This window comes from Pristis pectinata, chromosome 27 (assembly GCF_009764475.1).
Source record: "Pristis pectinata isolate sPriPec2 chromosome 27, sPriPec2.1.pri, whole genome shotgun sequence".
Lineage (NCBI taxonomy): Eukaryota > Metazoa > Chordata > Chondrichthyes > Rhinopristiformes > Pristidae > Pristis > Pristis pectinata.
In genome coordinates, this window is record NC_067431.1 from 19,205,274 (window position 1) to 19,229,502 (window position 24,229).

The 24,229-nt window shown below is 40.2% G+C and overlaps 1 protein-coding gene across 1 annotated transcript in view; it reads right to left on the reverse strand.

The window, feature by feature from the left end:
* LOC127583619 (sortilin-related receptor-like) overlaps positions 1–24,229 on the reverse strand; it is a 153,014-nt gene that overhangs the window by 47,921 nt on the left and 80,864 nt on the right. Inside the window, 12 exon segments of the mRNA XM_052039782.1 lie at positions 567–677; positions 1,469–1,594; positions 4,397–4,516; positions 5,925–6,047; positions 6,386–6,499; positions 14,858–15,028; positions 16,959–17,076; positions 17,078–17,098; positions 20,650–20,727; positions 20,729–20,821; positions 20,823–20,898; positions 22,747–22,838. Of these exon segments, the coding sequence (XP_051895742.1) occupies positions 567–677; positions 1,469–1,594; positions 4,397–4,516; positions 5,925–6,047; positions 6,386–6,499; positions 14,858–15,028; positions 16,959–17,076; positions 17,078–17,098; positions 20,650–20,727; positions 20,729–20,821; positions 20,823–20,898; positions 22,747–22,838 (1,243 nt within the window).

The window sequence follows — 24,229 nt, forward strand, 5'->3', positions numbered from 1 at the left end:
ACAGAAACAATATGTTGAGAAGTAATACAAGAATTTAACTATATAAAATGCAAATAAAACCCCACATACAAATCTTAGTGGAACCCGAAATTCCCTTGGCCAAAATTTACCTGTTAATTATTAACTATGATAATAGAGAATGGTATCACTTTGAACAGGTTTTTCCCTATTGTTTCTACTTCTGCAAGAATAATCAAACAATTTTATTTTTTACCCAACCAAAATGTTAATACACAATAATATATTATACGTGAGCTTTTTAATGCATTATTATGCTAGGTATTGCTGTTCCAATCTCTACTACATTACAGAGCAGCCAAACTGAATTATATATAATTATACAATCATAGAAATGTACAGCATAGGAACAGGTCATTCTGCCCAACTCATCCACGCTGATCAGCGACTACCCTTCTGTATTTATCCCATCATCCAGCACTCAGTCCATGGCCTTCTATGCCTAAGCAAATCAAGTGCTCATCTAGACACTTTTTAAAATGTGTTGTAAGTATAGAGCTGAAAATTATAGTTGAAAACGTTTTAAAACAAATTGTAGAAGCACTCACTGCAGTTTTGCTCATCTGATTCATCCGAACAGTCTGGCACACCATTGCAACGTCCTGTCATTCCAATACATGTACCATTGCTGCATTTAAATCCATTACAACCAGCCCTAGCTGCACAAAAGCAAATGCATCAAAACATATTGGAAATAAAAGAGTATGTTCAACTTCTAATACATGTACTAATCTGCCCACACAATTAAGATACTACATTGATCACTACAAATAACTGACCTTGATTTTATTAATGCACCAACTACTAATAGTGCATTGGCCAAGATGATAAAGGAAAAGCATAGATAGCAAAAAATTAAAAAAACTCATTTCTGCATACATGCAGATATTAACAGTTCAAATATGGATTAACTTTGCATCATATGTTCCAATTCTAATATTGGACAGAGGTGCAAAGCAGTTGGCTAAATGAACTGAATGCAACCTTAAGACTTGGACCACAAATCATTAGGATGACCCGTCAAACAACTCAAACATAATCATATACCTATAAAGCTAACTAAAAAAAAAGATCTGTATAAATTAGACTAAAAACGAACAGTCAGAAAAGTTCAAAAATAATTTATGTTGGACTGCAATTTTTTTTTAAATATAAATAAAGACCAGGTTAGTCTTGTGCTTTTGTCACCTTGAAACATTTGTATTGTTTTTCTCCTGTTTACCAGCTCTTCTACTTCCAAATACATTCACACAAAATGCACAGGTATTTGAGATTTTGATACTGTATTTCCCAGAGGTACCCTTAGCCCGTTTTTGACTGCCTGACTTACATCAACAGTGAAATCATAGCCTGGTCTCAACTTTTGACGCAAATTATTCACCTTATTTACATGCAGATTGCCAAGAAACAAAAGAGATGTGAATGTCTTGTACATCCACAGGAATCTTACCACAGACATCATCTCCTTCATCAGTTCCATCAAAGCAATCATCATCTCCATCACACAACCACCCGTGCTGGATGCAGTTACCATTCTTGCATGTAAAGTCACTAGGGTCACAGGTGTGCTTATTTGCTAAAGAAAATGTCTGTGTTAATGATTGTTCCAGAAAATAAGCAATATAATTAGACACGCTTCCAGAGATAACAATGCATTTCCACTCTGCAGGAAAAGATGCATTTTGGACAAATTGATTCTTCAAACATTGAAGGCAGAAGTTTCCAATAGAATGGTTAGCTATGCCTTCTATATGCTCAATTTGACAGCTTTTAATTTATGAGTGCTTCATAAATTATATTTTCTGTTTTTGAAAATGTCACATTGAAAACTTAAATGCTAAACTTCACCAAGCATCATCTTCTCCATCAAAACTCTTTAGCTGAGATAAATGCCACTTTTCAATAAATCCTAGCTCACAGAAACAAGTCATTTGACCCAATTCACCCAAGTCAACCACTGGGCACCCTTCTGTATTTATCCCATATCCCAGCACTTGGTCCACAGGTGATTCGAGTGCTCATCTAGACATTTCTTAATTGCTGTCAGCAACCCAGCTTCAGCCATGCAAAGGCAGTGTATTCCAGTTACTTGCCATTCTCTGGGTGAAGGTGGCCCCCCTCATATCCCTTCTAAAATCTCATCCCCCTTACCCTGAATCTACATCCTCTAGTTTTATCTGCCTCTGATATGGGGAAAACGTTTCCCACTGTCTATCCTATCTATACCCCTCAATTTTATATACCTCAATCACATCTCCTCTTAACCTCCTCCACTTCAGGGAGGACAGACCGAGCTTCTTCTGCCTCTCCTCAGAATTGAACTGCTTCATCCCAGGCAACACCCTGGTGAATCTCTGCACCCTCTCCAGCACCATCACATCCTTCCTACACCATAATGAGCAGAACTGCACACAATGTTCTAGCTGAGGTCTGACCAAGGTTTTTTAAAGTTGGAGCATAACCTCTCATACTTCTATACTAGATGCCCTGACTCAAGGCCAGTATCTAGTATGCCTTCCTAACCACGTTATCTACCTCTGTTCTTCAATACTCCGAGACCCTGCCATTCATGGTGTGTGCCCTCATTTATTAGTACTCCCAAAATACATCACCTATTTGTCTGCATTAAACACCATCTGCCATTTTTCACCCCATTTTAGCAACACATTGATATCTCTCTGCAGCCTAAGACAACCTTTCACACTATCAACAGCTCTTTCCACCAATCTTTGTCATCCACAGTCTTGCTGTTTGTGTCTCCCACATCCAAGTCATACCCGCATGTTACAAACAACAAGGGTCCCAGCACTGATCCTTGTGGGACACAATTAGTTACGGCATCCAATCGTAAAAACAACCTTCTACCATCACTCCTATTGCCAAGCCAATTTTAAATCCAGTTTGCAAACTTACCCTGGATCCCATTTGACCCTAACTTTTTGAACCAGTGTCCCATGTGGGACCTCGTCAAAGGCGTTACAAAAGTCCACGTGAATCACATCTGCCTCATCGATGCACTGTTACCTCTTCAAATTGGCCAGACAAGATCTACCCTTGACAAAGCCATGTTGGTCATCTCTGATTAGTCCCTGCCTTTCCAAGTGATCATTAATCCTCTCCTTCAGAAAATTTTCCAGTATCTTCTCTGCCACTGATGTTAGGCTCATGGTTCTATAGTTACCAGGCTTTTCCCTGCTGGCTTTCTTGAAAAAGGGTATGATTACTGTCCTCCAGTCATCTGGTACCTCACTTGTGTTCAGCAAAGATATGAAAATCTCAGCCAGTGTCCCAGCAATCTCTTCTCTTGCCTCCCATAGCTTTTATCTTCCCAAAAGTATTACATTCTATTACTGAGTCTTGGCTCTCCTACTTCACTTTGGAAGCTGTAGCTTTTCTGAAATATGTAAAATTAACCAAATGAATGACCAATGAATGATAAATCCCATCCAGTCCAGGAGCTTTCCCAACTTTATGCCAGCTAAGGCGTCGAGTACCTCCTGTTTTTCCGGAGATCTGCACTCGACTTTCACCTGCCCCTTCACTGAATTGTCCAATTAATGAGTCTGTTTCCTTTGCGAAATAGTGATGAAAAGTATTGATTTCAGACTTCACCTATTCCTTCTGGTTCCATGAACAGATTGCCCACGTTGTCCCTAATGGGTCTGACCTTTTCCCTGGTTTTTCTTTTGCCCTAAATATACTTGTAGAATATCTTTAGATTTCCATTAATCCTGTCTGCCAATAATTTTCTGTAATCCCTCTCAGCCTTCCTAATTTCCTGTTTAAGTATCTCCATACATTGTGTGTGTTCTTGGCAAGCCTTCTCACCCCCCCACCCATACCCGTCACATTTCCTCCTTTCTCTTTAGCCAACCCTCAATATCCCTCAACATCCAAAACACCATACGAATTCCAGGGTCATGCTAAATTCTGGTTCTCATTGTTACATCAGGGTAAACTTATCCAAATGAAAATGAAATACTCCAGCTGTACTCCAGCCAACTCACAACCCATCTACAGCTAGAACTGTATCATCGTTTTGCCAATGAAATAAAAATCAAAATGTTATCCATGCTCAAATTTAATAACCATAACTGTTGCATTTATCTTTCCAAAGTATTACAGTCTATTACTGAGTCTTGGCTCTCCTACTTTGGAAGCTGCAGCTTTTCTGAAATATAAAATTAACCAAATGAATGACCAATGCACTGGAAATGAACTCTGGCATTTTGAAAAGCAAGACAGTACTTTGCTCATTTTTAAAACCACTCAATTCAAACATTTTCCAAATTGAGCTAAGTGAATATTACATCACTTTTGAGAGAACAATTTAAATAAAATCAAGCAAATTCATAACAATAAGTATGCAGTTACTTACTAGTGCAGTTTGCTTCATCTGACCAATCTCGGCAGTCATTGTCCCCATCACACATCCAAGAACTCCGAATGCACAAGCCATTGCCACAAGTAAACTCATCACTCTTACAGCTGTTCAATGCTGTAAGGGTTTTAAGGAGGAAAACAAAACTATGTTCATTATATACACAGAAGGATCATTCAGTATAATCTGGATAATATTATTTGACCTTTTTAAAAAAGAAACTAGTATTTCACAACCCAAATGGAATGCTAGCAATGTGAACTTTTGCAGTTATTTACCTTTATACTAATTAATATTTTACATCAGGTGAATATGCTTTCAAATCTAAATCCTTGACTTATTAGCTGGCTGTAATTTATGAGCAGAAAAAAAACAATGATGCAAAAAAAAGTCTCTAATAATCAAGAATGTCATAAATCAACATTGTTTAGCACAAATTTCGCAAGAAAAATCTCGATAGAAGTTGATATATTGCCCATCCTGGATGGGGAGATAAATTCTTGATCCTTCCAAATGTTATAATTCAGATTTCTCTTCCATCATAAACAGGTTGAATTATATTGGAGCAGAATAAAATTTTGGTTATGTGATATACTAAAATTAGAATATAAAACATGAGCAAGTCTATTCGACTCACGCCAAAGATAGTCCCCCCGCCCCCCCCCAACCAAACTTGACCAATCACAGCAACAAGGATATGGAAGATCTGAAATCACAGGAAAGGAATGGGCCACACAGGAAACAATTTCAGTTTATGCAGTTGATCAGATAGAGGTTGGTGCATGCCCCCTGCTGGAGATGGGCTTAAAGTGCAAGAAGTTTACAACTGAAAGCATGGGTTTGGTGAAACAATGGGCTGGATTTTGCAAGGAAATACCAAAACTTTCCCACATAAATGCCAGTGAGTTTGGGATTTCAATACGTGCTCACAAAAGCAGAGTCATAAATTGGTGGCAACTATCCAGCTGTGATTGTGTGACCCCACTCCAACACCAGTCTCCTGGAGTCGAGTGATGGAACACATAATGCAGCAATTCCCAAACTATCATGCACAGATATCAGTAATAGGTTAGATGTGATGGAGGGAAATTCTCCTCTACCAATTCCAATAAAAGAGGAGATATGTAAGGATTATTGGGTTAGATTTTAAAGATTTCTTTTTAATTTGTTTATTTAAATGTTTAAATATTTCAGTTTATTTTTTTGTGGTGTTATGGTTGAGCTGGCCATTGAAGGCTTTTTAGACAGTTTCAGTCTCAGTACTGGACCTTGTCACTGAGCTTCACAGTAATTTTTCAAAACAAACCACACAACCAACTTTAATTGTTTTATGAAGGTCAGCAATGAAAGTTTTGGGGGGCGGGGAGGAAGAAAACACTTGCCATTATTTTTGCAAAAATTTGGGAAGTTAAATGCACCTTTAGATTTATACGAGGGGAATAACAAAAGCCATAAGGGAGCAATTTGGCAGAATCATCATTGAAGATTATTCAGATAATGTAGATGAATGTTTGAGATCACTTACTGCACTGCTCCTCATCACTATTATCCCCACAGTCATCTTCATGATCACACATGTATGCTGCTGGAATACACATCCCTGAAGATCGACACTTAAACTGAGAGCTGGGATCACAAACACCTGTTGCTGTGAAATAGGTAAAAGTGCTCATGCTCAGTAACCTTTGATTTGTACAACAGAAGACAAAAATTTGGAGCCTCACATTAAGAGGACAATAACCCACATAATAGCCAAATTTTATATAAACTGGTAAGCATGATGAGTTTCACAAACAACGTGCTTAGCACAGTAAAGGAAACATCAGGTGAAAGGGGTAACGTGACAAGGTTAAACAGGTGCGAGATTACACTGCAACCCACTTGTAACAAATATTCCAGTTAAGCCTTGGCAGCATTTTGTTATTGTAGCATTGAGAGATAATTACATAATATTTATCAGTGTTACTAAATTCAGATGGTACTTACGGCAATTCTTTTCATCACTGTAGTCACCACAGTCGTTGTCATTATCACACTTCCAAATGCTGCTGATACATTTCCCATTGGAGCATCCATACTGGTTAGGCATACAATTATGCTCTATCATGAAATAAAAATATACATAAAAAAAGTTACTCCAAGACAAAGCCAAGTTGAAATGTCCTTGGGGGGGCAGGAATGGTGGAGGCTAGCCTTCAAGGATAAAAGATAGTTTCAAACAGGCAGTACAATTTCAGTGGGCACTAAACAATACCACATAATGCAAAAAAAAATCAAAGTAAGAGCATTAAAGAAACATTATGACCAGCACTATCAATCAATCACATAGCACCATTAATGTAGAAAAATACTATAGATGCTTCTAAGAGGATTAATCATAGAAAACATGATACCATATAAATAAGGAGTTATTAGGGGGGAAAAGTCACTGGAAACTTGGTAAAAGGGAAAGCTTTAAGGAGCATTTTAAAAGGAGTACAAAAAAAAGATCTGATCTGAACACCACAGCTTGAAGGACTGGCACTGAATGCATGGGTAATGGTGGGCCAATGAAAACCTGGGATGAAGTGCTGGCCAGAATTTGATGAGCATCTATAAACTGATTAGAGAGATAGAGAGGGATGAGGTGAAATTTGAAAACAAACAGTTTTAAATGTACATTTCCCTAGTTAGGACCCTAAACAGGGGGAAGGCAGGTTTCAATTGTGTAAGACCTGGGAGACCTAGACTAGGATCAGCTGCTGAGGGGGGTGGGACGGAGGCGGGGGGCTGGGGGGGGGGGGGGGGCGGGGGGAAGCAGAAGCAACATCTGGTAAGTGGGAGGCATTTAAATAGCGAAATAAATAGGAGTTCAGAGTCAAGGATTATCTGCAAAGATAAGAGGCAAAGACAGCGAGTTATCCTGGTTATCAAAATTTAAAATTATGAAGGGGCATAGATAGGAAAGATGATCAGAATGTTTTTCCCAGTGCAGGGGAGTCTAGAACCAGAGGGCACAGGCTTAAGGCAAGAGGGGAAAAACTTAAAGGAGATCTGAAGGGTAAATTTTCAACACAGAGGCTGGTGAATGTCTAGAACGAGCTGCCAGAGGTAGTGGATGTAGATACAATTACAATGTTTAAAAGGCATTTGAACAGGTAATTAGACAGGAAAGGCATAGAACGGGCAAATGGGATTAGCATAGATAGGCATCATGGTCGACATTGACAAGGTGGGCCAAAAGGGCAAGTTTCTGTGCTGTACATTTCTCTGATTCTATTAGGAATCAATGTAGGGCATCGAGCACAGCGATGATATGCAAATGGTACTTGGTATAAATTCGGATTCTGGCAACAGAGTTATGGATGCCCTCAAACTGATGAAGGATGGAAGGAGGAAGACCAGTCAGAAGTCCACTGGAATAGTTAATTATGCAGTAAAGTCAATATCAGAGGAACCCAATATCCCAGGGTACAGAATTTTCAGGCAAGATGGGGTGGGTGCGAGCAAAAGGAGGGAAGGTATTGCACTCTTAGTCAAAGGTTGCATTAGTATTGAGGAAAGATATCCTAGAAGGTTCCTCAAACAAGACTATACGGATAGAAATTAGAAATAAAAAGGGTCTCATAATTTTGATGGAGGTGTATTACAGACATCCCAACAGTAAACAGGAGATAGAGGAGCAGATATGTAGATATATTAGAGATGCAATAAAAATACGGTTATCGTACTGGGGGATTTCAATTTTCCAAATATTAACAGGGATAGCCTTAGTGTTAAAGGCTCAGAGGAAGTGGAATTTGAGGTTTGTCAAGGAGTGTTTTTTATGTGGTTTGTAGATAGACTAATGAGGGAAGGAGGTTACTGGACCTTATATGGTGAATGCAGCAGGTCAAGCAGAGAGAGAGTCAGTGGAGGAACCTTTTGGAGATAGTGACCATAACTCCGTAATTTTAAAATGGTGATGTAAAGGAGAGGGGTGTACTGCTAATAAAGGTCTTAAATTACGAGGCCAATCTCATTAACATAAGGGAAGACCTGAAAAAGTTAGACTGGGAGCATCTACTTGCAGGTAAGTCTACATCTGCACAGTGGGAAGTGTTTAAAAGGAGAAATAGCAAGAGTTCACGGCCGTCATGCTCCTCCAAGGGTAAAAGCCAGGGGTAACAAGTGTAGGGAACCATGGGCATTGAGGGTTAGAAAAAGAAAAACATATGACAGGTATAGGGAACTAATGATGGGGGAGTCCCATCAACAGCATAAGAGTGTAGGAGGTGCTTAAAAAGGAAATTAAGAAGGCTGGGGGGTGGGAGAGAAGAAGGGTCATGGAAAAAATCAGTGGCAGACAGGATTAAGGGAAATCTGAAGGCATTCTATATTTAAGGCAAAAGGATAACCAGGGAAAAGGTAGAACCCATTAGGGACAACATGGGCAATCTGAGAAGGTATAGTTGAACACTTTTCATCAGTATTCACAAAGGAAACATGCTTTGTAACTGGAGAATTCAGTAAAGGGGCAGGTAGAAATCAAGTCTGGATGCAAGTCTAGTGCAGATCAGCATAAATAAAGAGGTACTCGATACCTTAGCTGGCTTTAAAAGGTGGCTAAATCTCCAGGACTGATGGGATTTATCCCAGGCTGCTATGGTAGGCAAGCTAAGAGATGGCTGGGGCTCTGGCTGAGATTCCTAAATCTTCACTGGACACAAGTGAGGTGCCAGATGACTGGAGGACAGCAGGCATGATCCCCTTTAAGAAAAGTCAACATGGAAAAGCCTGGTAATGGCAGATCTGTGTACCCAATATCACTGTGAGAGAAGATACTGGAAAAAGTTCCAAGGGTGTGGACTAATGATCACTTGGAAAGGCAGGGATTAATCAAAGACAGCCAACATGGCTTTGTCAAGGGTAGATCCTGTCTGACCAATTTGGTCAAATTCTTTGAAGAGGTAACAAAGTGCATCAATGAGGGCAAGGCAGTAGTAACGCCTTTGACAAGATCCCATCTGGGAGACAGATTCAAAATGTCAGGGTCCATGGCAGATAGAGTTTGTTTATGCGATTGATGCCAGTGATTAGTGATGTTCCACAAGGATCAATGCTGGGACCCTTACTGTTTCTGGTATACACGAATGACTTGGATGTGGAAAGCACAATCAGCAAGTTCATGGATGACAAGACTGGTGAAACTGTTGATAGTGTGGAAGGTAGTCTTAGGCTGCAGAGATATTAATGCTTTGGTGAAGTTGGCTGAAAACTGGCAGATGGAGTTTTAAGCAAATGTGAGATAATGCATTTTGGGAGTATAATGAGGCTGGGACATGCGCCATGGGTCTTACGGATTATTGAGGAACAGAAGGATTTTGGAGTACAAGTCCATAGACCATTAAAGGTGGCAACACTGCTAGATAACATGATTAGGAAGGCATATGGGATACTGGCATTCATTAGTGAGGGCATAGAGTACAGAAGTAGGGAGGTTATGCACCGAATTTATAAAACCTTGGGCAGACCTCAGCTGGAGTCCTGTGTGCAGTTCTGGTCATCATGCTGTAGGAAGGGTGTGATGGCACTGGAGAGGGTGCAGAGGAGATTCGCCAGGATGTTGCCTGGGATGGACCAGTTCAGTTATGAGAAGAGATTGGAGAAGCTAGGTCTGTTCTCCCCCGAGCAGAGGAGGTTAAAATGGTTTATGATTGAGGTTTATAAAACTGTGAAGGGTATAGATAGGATAAGACTGCAGGTATCCATATTAGAAATAGATAACACTGGAGGAGGACATAGATTCAGGGTAAGGGGGAAGAGATGTAAAAGGGATGAGGGGGATCTTCTTCACCCAGAGAGCAAAATATACCTGGAACATACTGCCTGAGACAGTGGTTGAAGCTGGGTCATTGACGGCACATGTCTGGATGAGCACTTGAATTGTTTAGGCATAGAAGGCAATGAACCTAGTACTGGGAGATGGGATTAGTGTCATAGCGTCAGAGTTGTACAGCATTGAAACAAGCCAATCAGCCCACTGTGTGCATGCTGTCCATCATGCCCATCTATACTAACCCCACATGCCTGCATTATTTCCATATCCCTCCATGCCCTGCTCAGTCAAATATCTGTCAATATGCCTCTTAATTGTTCCTGTTCCTGCCTCTATCACCTCCTCTGGCAGCTCATTCCAGATACCAACCAATCATATTCTTCCTATAGCGTGGTGAACAAATTACACACAATACTCCAAGTGCAGTCACACCAATGTCTTGTACAAACACAAGATGACATCCCAACTCTTGTACTTAATGCCTCGGCCAATGAAGACAAGCATGCCATATGCCTTCCTTACCACACTGTCCTACCTGTGTTTCCATTTTCAGGAAAGTATGTACTTGTACCACAAGGTCTCTCTGACACTTCTCACTGCCTCAGTAAAGCAGCCAGCATAATCAAGGACCCCACCCACCCCAGACATTCTCTCTTTTGCCCCCTCCCATCGAGAAGAAGGTACAAAAACCTGAAAGCACGCACCACCAGGATCAAAGACAGTTTCTATCCTGCTGTTATAAGACTATTGAATGGTTGCCTAATAAGATGGAGACTTGTTAATGTTTTCCCTTGTACTACCTCAATGCACTGTTGTAATGAATTGATCTGTATGAACGGCATGCAAGACGTTTTTCATATGACAATAATAAACCAATTTACCAATTTCAACACCACGTCCTAGGGCCCTGCCATTTACTGTGCATGCCCTACCCTGGTTTAACTTCCCAAGTGCATCAGTTTGCACTTGTCCAAGTTAAATTCCATCTGCCCTTCCCTTGCCCACTTTCACAGTTGATTTGCATCACGTAGTAACCTTAGACAATCTTCTTCACCGTCCACTACACCAAATTTTGGTGTTATCTGTAAACATACCAATCATGCCACCTACATTCTCACTTAAATCATTAAAATACATGACAAACAAAGGATCCAGCACTGATCCTTGTGGCACACCACTGGTCACAGGCCTCCAATCCGAAAAAACAACCCATGATTACCACGCTCTGACTCATTCCACCAAGCCAATTTTTTCTTCAATTTGCTAACTCACTTGGATCTCATGCGTTCCATCTTTCCAGATCAGCCTACCATACTAAAAATCCACATAGACAACATCTGCCCTGTCCTCGTCAATCTTCCTGGTCACCTCATCAAAAAATTCAATCAAACTCAGGGGACATGATTTCCAATACACAAAGCTATGCTGACTGTCCCTAATCAGTCGTGCCTCTCCAAATGTAAATAAATCCTGTTCCTCAGAATCTCTCCCAATAACTTTCCCATCACTGAAGGGTGTTCACTGGTCAGTTATGGACCAGCTGGGCCAAATGCCCATTTCCATGCTGTACCATTCAATGACTCTATGACATGGATGAAGGTTTCAGCAATAGATGAGTTAAAGCAGGGTCAAGTCAAAACAGGAAGAAGGAGCTGGTTTTAGTAACTGCATCATCAGAAAGTAAATGTATTGTCAGAAACTCATCTCAGATTAAACATGACAAAAGGTTATAATTGGACTGGGCAATTAGACTACAAGAGTATTAAGAAAGATATATTATTTTTAATTAATCTAAAAACCTAGCCAGCAATTATTACCCTTCATTAGTTGTCTTGGAGAGAATAGTGACATTGGTTTCTTAAACCTCTGAAGTCCATGTAGATGTTCCCCTACTGTGAAGTAGGAAATTCTCAGATTTTGGCCCAGCAGCAGTGAAGGAGAGATGACACATTTCCAAGTCAAAATGGTCCATGACATGGTGTGGCTGGTATTCTGACAAACCTGTTCCCCATATCCCTCCAGTTGGATACAGAGTATGTGGGCTTGGGATATTCCGGCAAAGAAATGAGAGTACCTACAGTGCATCTTGCAGATGGTATAAATTACAACCATGATGTGATGGCAAAGTAAATGTTTAAAGGTCCAGGATGAGGTGCAAACTAAGCAGGCAGCTTTGTTCTGGATAGTGTTGAATATTGTTGGAGCTGTACCAATTCAAATAATTGGAGAGTAATCCATCATACTCCTGACGTGCCTTAGAGATGACTGCATGGCTCTGCAGGGTCAAAACATAATTCATGTACCACAGAATTCCCAGCCTCTGACTGCTCTTGAATCCACAGTATTCATGTGGTTAGTCTAGCTAAGTTTCAGGTCAATAGCAACTCCTAGAACATTGACAGCAGGAGATTTCACCGTGGTAATGTCAAGGGGAGATGGAGTCGTAGAATTATACGACACGGAAACAGGCCCTTCAGCCTAACTCCTCCATGCCAACCAAGGTACCCACCTGAGCTATTCTCATTTGCCCGCATTTAGTCCATATCACTCTAAACCCTTCTTATCCAAATACCTATCTAAATGTCCTTTGAATGTTGTTATTGTATGTGCCTCAACTACTTTCTCTAGCAGCTTGTGCCAAATGTGCACCACCCTCTGCAAGAAGTTGCCCCTTGGGTTCCTTTTAAATCTTGCCCCCTCACCAATCTGCCTTTAGTTTTTGGGTCCCTTTCCCTGGGGAAAAGACTGTGTATTCATCCTATATATGCCCCTCATGACTTTATACACCTCTACAAAGGTCACCTCTCAGTCCAAGGAATGAAGTCCAAGCCTGCTCAACCTCTCCCTATAACTCAGGCCCGAGTCATGGTAACATTCTCGTAAATCTTCTTTACCCTCTTTCCAGCATAATGACGTCTTTCATATTACAGAGTAACCAAACCAAACACAATACTCCAAATGTGGTCTAACCAACATCTTGTACAACTGCAACATATCATCCCAACTCAATGCCCTGACTGATGAAGGCCAGCATGCCAACTGCCTTCTTCACCACCCTATCTACCTGTGAAAGACTTTCAGCGAACTATGTACCTGTACTTCTAGGTCCCTGTTCCACAACACTCCCCAGGGCCCGACCATTCACTGTACAAGTCCTACCCTGGTTTGACTTCCCAAAATACAACACCTCATACTGAACTGCAATGAATGCCATTTATCAATCCTCTGTTCACTTACCAAGCTGATCCATCTCCCCCTGTAGTTTTTTGAAAACTTTCTTCACTGTTTATGATGCCACCTATTTTAGTATCATCTGCAAACTTACTAACCATGCCTTGTACATCTCTCATCCAAATTATTTAAATAAATAACAAAAAGGACCCAGCACTGATCCCTGTAGCACACCACTTGTGATAGGCCTCCAGTCTGAGAAACAACCTCCCACCATCACCCTCTGTTTCCTACCATCGAGCCAATTATGAATCCAGTTGGCTAGCTCTCCCTGGATCCCCTGCAACCTAACCTTCCAGACTAGCCTACCATGTGGGACCTTGTCAAAGGCCTTGCTAAAGTCCATATAGACAATGTCCACTGCCCTGTCCTCATCATTAGATCTTCAAAAAAACTCTTAATAGATTTGTCAGGCAAGGCTCTCCCATGCACTAAGCCATGCTGACTATCCCTAAATGGCAAGGTTTCTTGTCAGAAATGGTCATTGTTTAGCACTTTTGTGACAGTAATGCCCCATTCCACTTTATAGCTCATCTGAATCCATCAAGGCTTTTATGGAGGTGTAGGTTGCTTTATTATTAGATGAACTACAAACAGAACACTGTGCAATCAAAAGCAAACATCTCCACTTCTGGTTTTATGAACAAGGAAAGAGCATTGAAGCAGCAGCTGAAGGTGCCTTAAGAAATGGTGCAACAATATCCTCAAGCTAAGATCACTGGCCTCAAAAGAACCACAAGTTTCTGTTTATGCTTGATAGGACTCCAACCATTTTCCCCAATTCTCATGAAATTTGATTTTACTAGGAATCTTTGATGCCACACATTGATATGCTACCTCGATGTCAAGAACACCTTTTGAAATTGACTCATTTGTCCATGCAAGATGTGATGAGGGCCAGAGTCAAGTGGTCCTGGCTCAACCCAAGTATCGGTGAACAGTTGGATGACCAGATCAATCTGCAGACGATTGAGAGTAGCCCAATGTGTCACAAATGGCTGAATTGGTTTTACCCTGCTATTTCTGAAGATGACATAACCAGGCAAATCCCCACATTCTCAGGTAGATGAGGGTATGAAAACATCAAGTTATTGGTTGACTCTTGTGAGGTAGCCCACTGACTTTTCATGCAAGTTCCCTCTTATTAGTGAGAAGATCTTTACAGGAGGTACCCAAACTGGGTCTATTTATCTCATTGTCTAGTAGGTGCAGGGGGTTGATTCCATCTTATCTGTACAGTATTACTTTTATTTTATGTAGACTTATTATCTATATACACAGATTATATACATAATTCCATATACATTTTCAGTACGTGATCATCAGGAGCATGGCAATATTTCAACCAATTTCTATTAGTAATATTTATATCTAATAACCAAAAGACATCAGAATTTTGAGATGATTAGCTGCAAGTAAAAGACACTCACCTTGTCGCACACAGGTGGTATTCCTGAGAATATAGCCATGTGGACATTCACAACCCATTTCTCCAGATGGCAAAGACAGGCTCTTCACTCCATCAGGACATGCACATCTTTTCCCATTAGGTTTAGGAAGACAAAGCAAACTGCAGGTCTGGTGTACACATGCATTGCTGCCTTTAAAATGAATCAACAATGTGAGGGTATAAACCTTAAAATCATCCAATCCCTTCTCTTTTCAGATGCAAAAGGACATGTACACCTATTTTTTCCTTATGTCAATGTTGGCTCTGATCTACTGAAGTAATTGAGTGCGCTAATACATGCACGTAATATAAAACAAAGCTACTTTGTGAGTGATTAACAGCAGTTAGGTGTACAAGTGCCCAAAATTGGATTTTTTCCCCCGATTCATGGTGGTTATTAGCTAGAATCTCAACTCCTACAACATCAGAACATTAAAACAGAAATGTATTGATCCAGCCTTTTCTAAAGGACAGGCTTACAATCTTCAGAGAACTTCGGTTCTCCAATGGCCTCCTGTGCTTGCTCAACTTCCATGGCCTCATGAATGACATCAATATCTTCAAGTGTCTGTGTACAAGACTCTGAAATTTCCTGAACTTCTGTCAAACACTCTCCTTAAAACCAGTTTTCTCTGATCAAACTTATAGTGACCCTTCTTTTTCAATTTGGCAGGTTTTTTTTCCTGATAATGCTTCTACGCCTACTACCCCCCCTGCCCCCCCACCCCTTCCCTCCCTCCCTCCCCCCGTCCCCCTCCCCCCCACACCACCCCCTCCCTCCCTCCCCCCACACCCCCTCCCTCCCTCCAGTATTTAAGCAAACATTTAAGTGCAAGTTATTATTAAATATATGATACATTTCCCTTGAGGGATTGATTGATGCGATTAGTGCTACTCCTGGATAGTTTTAAAACTTGTTCTGCAACTTAAGTTTACTAACAAAGCAGTTAATATAGTTCACTGGAATAGAGGCAATGAAGATTTCCATTTCATATTGTTAACTTCTGTTGCCCCACTAGAAGTTCGTCAAGACACTTAAGCTACCTGCTTATATTACGTAGAGCAGTCTACATACCTAGAGATTCCATTATTTTATTTAAATAATGTGTTCCTAATCCCAAACAAACTGGCACGAAGAACTCAAGGAGAAACATGTAAACACATCACCGTTTTCTCCCAATTTTCTTCACACCCACAAAACTATCTTTGCAGTGTAAACTAGATCATCCTATAATAATTTACTCAGTCTGCTGTAACTTCCCTTAACTTGTCATAAAGGTTGATAGGGTTGTTAAGAAAGGATATGGAGTGTTGGCCTTCATTAGTCAGGGTATTGAGTTCAAGAGACGTGAGGTAATGTTGCAGCTGTACAAAACTCTGGTTTGACCACACTTGGAGCATTGTGTTCAGTTTTGGTCATCTCATTATAGGAAGGATGTGGAAGCTTTAAGAGGGTGCAGAGGAGACTTACCAGGATACTGTCTGGATTGGAGAGCATGTCTTATGAGGATAGGATGAGTGAACTAGGGCTTTTCACTTTGGAGTGAAGGAGGATGAGAGAAGACTTGATAGAGGTGTACAAGATGATAAGAGACATAGATCGAGTGGACAGTCGGAGACTTTTTCCCAGGGTGACAATGGCTAACACGAGGGGGCATAATTTTAAGGCGATTAGAGAAAAGTATGGGGGGGGGGGGGTGCGAAATGTCAGAGGTAAGTTTTGTTTTCTTTTTGTTTTTAAAAACAGGGTGGTGGGTGTGTGGAATGCTCTGTCAGCCGAGGCAGATACATTAGGGACATTTAAGAGATTTAGATAGGCACATGAATGATAGAAAAGTGGAGGGCTATGTGGGAGGGAAGGGTTAGATAGATCTTAGAGTAGGATAAAATGTCGGCACAACATTGTGGGCCGAAGGGCCTGTACTGTGCTGTAATGTTCTATGTTCTAACTTCCCTTCTACTTTTTGTGATGCTGAAAGATCCTCTGGCATTGTATGTATTTCGCTGGCACGCAAACCAAGTACAGAAGTCTATGTACACAGTGCAAATGCTACATCTAGAAAGCTATTAAAAAGTTTTACCTGTAGCCTTGCCCTTGTAGAACACTTTCATATCCATTACTCCAGTTAAATCAGTAAGCAGGGTTTTATACTCTTGAGCCATCACGCTATATGCTCTAAAGATGCTCAGCTGTGACCAAATCATCCCAGTAGATTTGATCCTAAAAAAGTAAACGGATATCCAAGCATCAATATTTAGTGCAAGTATACTATTCACATTATTGAGACTTGCCTCCCAAAAAGCTCAAATTCATTAGGATACCCTCACATTCCACAATCTCATGAAATCTCAGGACACTTTACACCTTACAATTATTTTCTGAATTGTAGCTTATGTAACGTGGTAGCCAAACCCACATCCCAAAGGCCCACAAGCATTAAATGAGCGAACCAGTCAATAGAGGACCCTGGCTGAGGGAGAAAAGTTGATCAGGGTAGTAAAATTTAAACTATTTCAATTAGTGCTCTGGGATCTTTATGTCAGATGAAATGGGGACTACAGTTTAACTGCTCTTAAATACAGCTCCTCCAGCAATATAACAATTTCTCAGTAATACACCAGCTTAGATTTGTGCGCCTCAAATGCTGGTTCATGACATGATACCGCAACCACCCATCTCAACTGAGATTTATCCCCAAGCTGGTAAACTTACTCTCAAATTGGTAATAATATGCATTCTCACAATGACCCAGGTAGCTGCAACACAATGAGGTGCAGTATTAAACCTCAAAGTCCAAAATAAATGAAGTTTGATTTCCATTTCCTGCAGTTATCAACAGCCAGTTGGTATTGCTTGGATGAGTTCAAGTACTGCAATGCAAATGCAATCCAAGCTAACACTATGTACTGTTTTTGTTGCACTCTCTCAGATGCCATCCATTAGGTTGGACATAGATCCTATAACATTCTTCAAAAATAAAAAGCTGTGTGACTTGGTCAACATTCCTCTTGCAGCTGACAAAGCAAAATGAATGGCCATTTATCATTTGCTGTTGGTGGCAATCTGCTGCACAGCATCAGATGTCTACATTTGGTACAAAGCAATAATGACCAGTGTTCGAGATATCACTGTGCAAAAAAATATCTGGAGTTCAAAAAAATCAGCAACTGATTGGGTCACCCCAACACATGAAGGATGCTACACAAACAAATGTAATCTCTCTTTTTTTGTTGTGTTAAGAAGCAGGTGGATTACAAAAAAATGGCCTCACTTGCCTATGCTAAGAAAATTAAATGCAGGGTGTAAAATATGCAAATGTTGGATATGATCAGGAATCAGCTGAAAACTCTGCCTGCAAAGAAGGTTGTACAATCTGTTGGGACAATGCAAGATCTGCAGACTCACTACAAACAGAACAGGAGGTACCCAATGGAGCAGACAAGTGAGTCTATGAGGTAGCATGCTTCTTCTGTTGAGCACACAGGGCTTCTGAGCACTCCTGATGCATAGACACCAGATTCTCAATGCCATCCCAAATGCTCCTTCTCCACCTTGAATGGTCACAGGCCAGGGACTGCCAAGAGTCAGGGCACACCTTGAAACTCTGTCTGTCTTGTAATCTCTTCCCTTTACAGGGCTTGAATTGTGTGTGTCTGATTTGGGAGCCTAGTGTCAGGCACATGAATAAGGTGGCCTACTCAGTGGAGTGAACCACGTGTAATTAGTGCCTCAGTGCTGGAGATGGAGGCATGGGAGAGAGTAGTTGAAACTGGTTTGCTTATCCTTCCAGGGAACTTGGAGGATTTTTGCAGAGACGACACTGGTTTGCATCTTTCAAGTGCCTAGACATGCCTGCCTGACCTCAGAAGAATATACGATGGTCAAGGATCACTGCTGCCTAAAATAAAAACAGAAATGCTATAAATGCTCAGTAAGACAGGGAGCATCTGTGGAAAGAGTAACAGAATTCCGGTGACGGATCTTTGACCCGAAATGTTAACTCTGTTTCACTTTCCATTGATGCTGTCTAGCCAGGTGAGCATTTCCAGCTCTTTTGCATTTTTCATTTCAGGATTTACAATGTCTGCAGTGATTTGACATTTAATCACTGTTGCCCAGTAGGCCAGAAGTTTGTGGCCCAGTCTGAAGTCTTGATCTCCAAACATCATTATCCTCCATTAATGAAAGGCTCTACTAGCACATTGGCAAAGTTCAGCATCACTTTGATCAATGTCTGCTTTTTGTCGAGAGATAGTTTCTGAGATATAGGAAGCAGACCACATTTTCCAAGTGTCTCACCACAAACCCTTATTCTCAAAGAGGAGAGCTGTGCAGAGACAGATTGGTGGAGGATACTTTTCCTGCAAATGTTGAATGCAAGGCCCACCCTATCATATGCTTCAGTGACTTTGTGACAGCCTCCAAATGTGTGCAATGCAAGCATCTGCATACAACTACTCAACTTCCAGACAAGTGGTCTTGACCCAAAACGTCAACTGAGCTCCTCCAGCATTTTTTTTTGTTTCAGATTCCAGCATCTGCAGTCGCTTGTCTCTCTAACTCAACTTCTTGAGGTTTGGGTTACATGTTCTGGAGTGCAGATACCACATGTTGAACATTTTCCCACTAATTCAGAAGAGCAGCTCTACTCCTTTAGAAAGTTTGTTGGGGATGAGGTACACCACCATAGCGAGAAAGATCGAAAAAATGTTGGGGCAATAATATTGGTCTTTATGAAGACTGGCTGTGTTATCAACCAGCTACCACATACACCATGCAACAGCCATAAAATGGTGACAAATTTCTAAGAGCATCTGAATTTTAGGAGGGTGCTCCAAAGTCCCTCTTGACTGATGCAGTGAAATGTTTTAGTGGGGTTGAGATCGGCATAAGATACATCCTGCATTTTTCTTGGAGTTGTCACATGGTGAAGATCATATCCACTGTGCCTCCCGATGGACAGAATCCACACTGGAATCTAGGAAGCAGCTCTTCGGCCACTGGGAGAAGGCTGTCAATGAGGAACCTGCCAATGACTTTCCCTGTGGCAAACAATTGAGAGATCCACCTGCAGTTCCTGCAGTCGGACTCAACTCCATTGAAGATGGTCATGATTAAGGGACAATAGTCCCCTGGTACATCCACAGCTGGGAAGAGGATAATGAGGTATGGACTCATAAACAAAACTATTCACCATCAAACTTGAATTACCATCTGCTCCGGAGGCCTTGTGTTTTTAGTTGTGATATGGACTGACTTCAAATAGGTTGCTGTAGAATTCAGTCAGAACACTTATATCAAGGACACAGTTGAAGTTGAAATGTTCCTTTCAGCAGGCACTGACTGCCAGAGAACCAGTCAGAGACAGGCATCTAGCACTTGTAGAATGAACCCTGTGATTCTTTGCTCAGTGCAGCCATAAATTGTGCTGGTGAACAAGATCATGCCTTCTTTACAGTTGCATTTATGAAAAAGTCTTGCTTGCTTTGGAAAGTTGCATAAAAACAGTAAATTAAACAGAAAATTAAGGAGCTAATTTTAAGAAAAATAGTAACTATCTGCATCCCTTGTGCTTATTTCATAATATACTAAAGCAGATTAAAATAACTCTGTACTAGAAAGGGATACTTTCATTGCTAAATCTGTGAACAAGTAGTATCATATGAGATTATTTCAGCATTTGATTAGTATCACAGTTCAAAAATTATGCCAAACTTTATGCAAGTGTAAATTTTACAATAGCAATTGGCCCAGCATTCTAAACCATATACCTTAAAGACACAAATAGCATATGGATGAGGAAGGTTCTGTATCAGTACAGATCTCTGACCACCATTGAAATCTGCTCTTTTCAATGCGATCAACATAAGCTTCAGTCCAGTAAATCCAAGATCCATCCACAGTAATTCCATTCGGCCATTTAATACCATCAGAAATGATTCGAGGTAGCTTGTGATGCATCCATCTCACTTTTGTAAATTCCAACCGCATCTTCACCCCAGTCTGTCCAAAACATCAGGCTACAGAGGGAATTTCAAGACAATTAAAAATTGCCATCTTACATAATACAGGATCAAAGTTCATAACACATTAGGAGACCATGAGGCCTACTGCATCAATTCTGGCAGAGAAAGAACTATCCAACCTAAACCCACTTTTCCAGTTCCTGAATTCAGTCAAAGTTACAACCCATCAAATACATATCCAGGTACTTTAAATGTAATAAGGGTTCATCTCCAATCACCTTTTTCTGAAAATAATTCTCAACTTGCCTTTCATCTGTTTAGTAGAATACAATTTTTCTTACCTAGTTACTAACCCTCAAAGTGAAACAAAACAGGCCCTCCTTATCTACTTTGTGTAGGGCCCCTTATAAAAAGCTTATCCATCAATTAATTTTCCCTCAGCCTCCACTGTTCCAAAGAATCCTTATACAGAATTAGAGTTTCCAGTCTTGGCAGTGTCCCCATTAATCTGCTCCATACCTCCAAAGCACCATCACATCTCTCCTGTCAGATGGTGACCAGAAACTTACAACTAATCAATATTTTTCACTTCTAACTAACATAGCCTCCCTGTGACATGGCTAATACGGAAAATCACATATACCATTTCAACATGGTGTTGACTGCTACTTCAAACTTATGCACAAGCACTCCATTAACCTTCTGCTTCTGTTTTTCAGTATCCCATCATTTAAAGCATATTCTCTCACTTTCTCTGCTCTCCTGAAATCCACTACATCTTGCTTCTCTCGATCAAATTTCAGCACCACATTGGTCCATCTGATGTCCATTGCTATCTTCCTCTCAGCTGCAACTTTCTTCCCAGAAACCATATAAGCCAAAGGTATAAATTTTTGGACAGCTGTTCATGGACCAGGAATATTCCGGTGTTCCTCTTCCCATCAGTCCATGCACCTACATCAGTTTTATACAAATCCTATACAATGGGGACAATATAAATCTTACTGATGCCTGCATGATCAACATAGAGATTGTAGTTTGGAAAACAGTATTCTTCTCCTCCCTGCACTCTACCTTTATCATCGAAAAATGTGAATGCAAGGTCATTGTCTAGGTATTTTAGAACTACCCGAGCTCTGTTGATAACAGACTTGCACTATGTACTTGATACACTATAAATGGAGCATCGAATTAACATGGTGATTACAACTATACTTAAAGGAGAGAAAAACAGATTGATCTGTAAATGGCTGCATACAAAATCTCTTGCAATGAGGTCTTGAACCACTGGATGGAGCAAATACATTTTGTGTACATTGCAGTGCAAGCCAGCACCCCCTAGTGTTATGAAAATTTATCTTTATTGAGGCAACTTGACAAATTACAAAAATGAAAGCAACTACTTGGAGCTTCCCAAAAAAGTCAACACCCAGATTTTTATTTCTAAACATTTACTTGAATTCAAAGGCATCTGAGCTCCCCATAGTTTAGATAAGCCTCCTCAGAAGGTTTTATTTTCGAATTACAGAGATGGTCCACTTCTGCTAGGATAGTGCCAATAGCAAAAGGAATAAATGTAGGTGGGGTGGGAATCAGGACAGGTTTATCTTATTACTTCATTGCTTACACATAGATAAAAGCAAAATGCTCCCCATGTTATACCAGGATAGTAGTTAGGGCAATTTTAAATAAAGGATATCTGATCTACACGTGAACACAAGAGCATTAGATCATAGCTGGAGCAAAGATTTATTGGTTACACCTCTATGGATGCTGCATGAAATATTGAAAGTTATTGTTCAATAAGAAATGTAATTCTCTACAGCAATTTCTCTATTTTCATATCACAACAAATAATGTTAACCATACAAGGGCACAAGTTCAAGTATTTTTGAAACTTACCCGTCAGTAGGAACTAATACAAGAGCCCTTGGACGGTCCAATATAGTGGAATTCAAGAGAGTAAGACGAAGGTCCCCATCAGGGTTTGAAACCTAATAAATGAGAAAGCAATTTTTTAAAAATGATATTTATTTTCCTAAGCTTTATTAGTAATCAACTGAGACTGGAGCTCTCAGTTGCTGCTGTTGCAATTGATTGATGCCAATTTATTTGCATAAGTTTTCTACTTATTCACTGGGATCACAAAACAAATACACTGTTAGAAGATATTAGTCATCATTAATGACAAATTAAAGTTGGTCAAACGAAGTCATCTATATATTACTACTTCATTCAAATATAATCTTTGACTATGATCCAAATGCAAACATTCAACAGAATCAACTGCAATGCTTCTTAGGGGAATATTTCATTGAAGGAACAGCCATCATTTTTTGCATTCTCTCCAGGAAACCAGCTTGGGAACAACAAAGCAGCCCTCAATAAGCAACATCTCTATTTACAGCAAGATTTCTTATTCAAGAAACTTGTATAATCCACACTGCCATTGTTAGAAATATCATGTTCATGCTGAATTACAGAGTTTTTATATTGTATATTTACACCCACTTGCAATTGGGTCACAACAGACCAAGTACATTGCACCTGAATTCTTATCAGTCCAAGGCAAAAAAATTCAATCTTTCATTTACTTTATTTTCATAGAATTTATATGTCACTAAGAAAGCCACTATTTATTCCGATCCACAATTGTCCTCAAGAAAATTGCTTTCTTGAACCACCATCTTTCATTTGGTGAAGGTTCCAAAATTTCAACCTGCATGTAATATTGAAAGACATTGTTCCAAAGAAGAAAAAGCAATACATTTCCAATGTAGGTTGATGTGCAACTTGGTGGTGTTCCTATAATGGTTGCTGCCCTTGTCCATCTAAGCAGTGGAGATCTCCATTCAAATAAATATGAATGGCATCAAGCCTCATCCATTTAGGTGAAGGACAGAGTGTTAAGCATTCAAGTTCCCTGACAAATTGACAAGGATAACGAAGAGATGAGAATGGATATGGATAGGTTAAAATAGTGGGGCAAAAATATGGCAGAGTATGATATGCTAAATAGAAAGTTACAAACTTTAGCTCATGAGAAATAGAGAATCAGATTTTTTTTGAGATAAGAATACTGAAATCACAGAAGCTGACATACAGACACAACAAACAATTATGAAAGTAAATGGTAGAAAGGGATTGAAAATGAGAGTGAGAGCCTGACTGATAATAGATCTGACAAAGGGTCTCTGACCCAAACCATTTGCTGACTGTTCTTCTTCCCACAGATGTAGCCTGACCTGCTGAGTATTTCCAGCATTTTACGTTGGTGACACCACACTAAGTACTGTAAACAACAGGTTTTTTTTAAATTAAAAGATATGATGGCCAGTAGGAGTACAGCAAAAGTTCACTGGACAGATTATGCTTGAAGACTGTC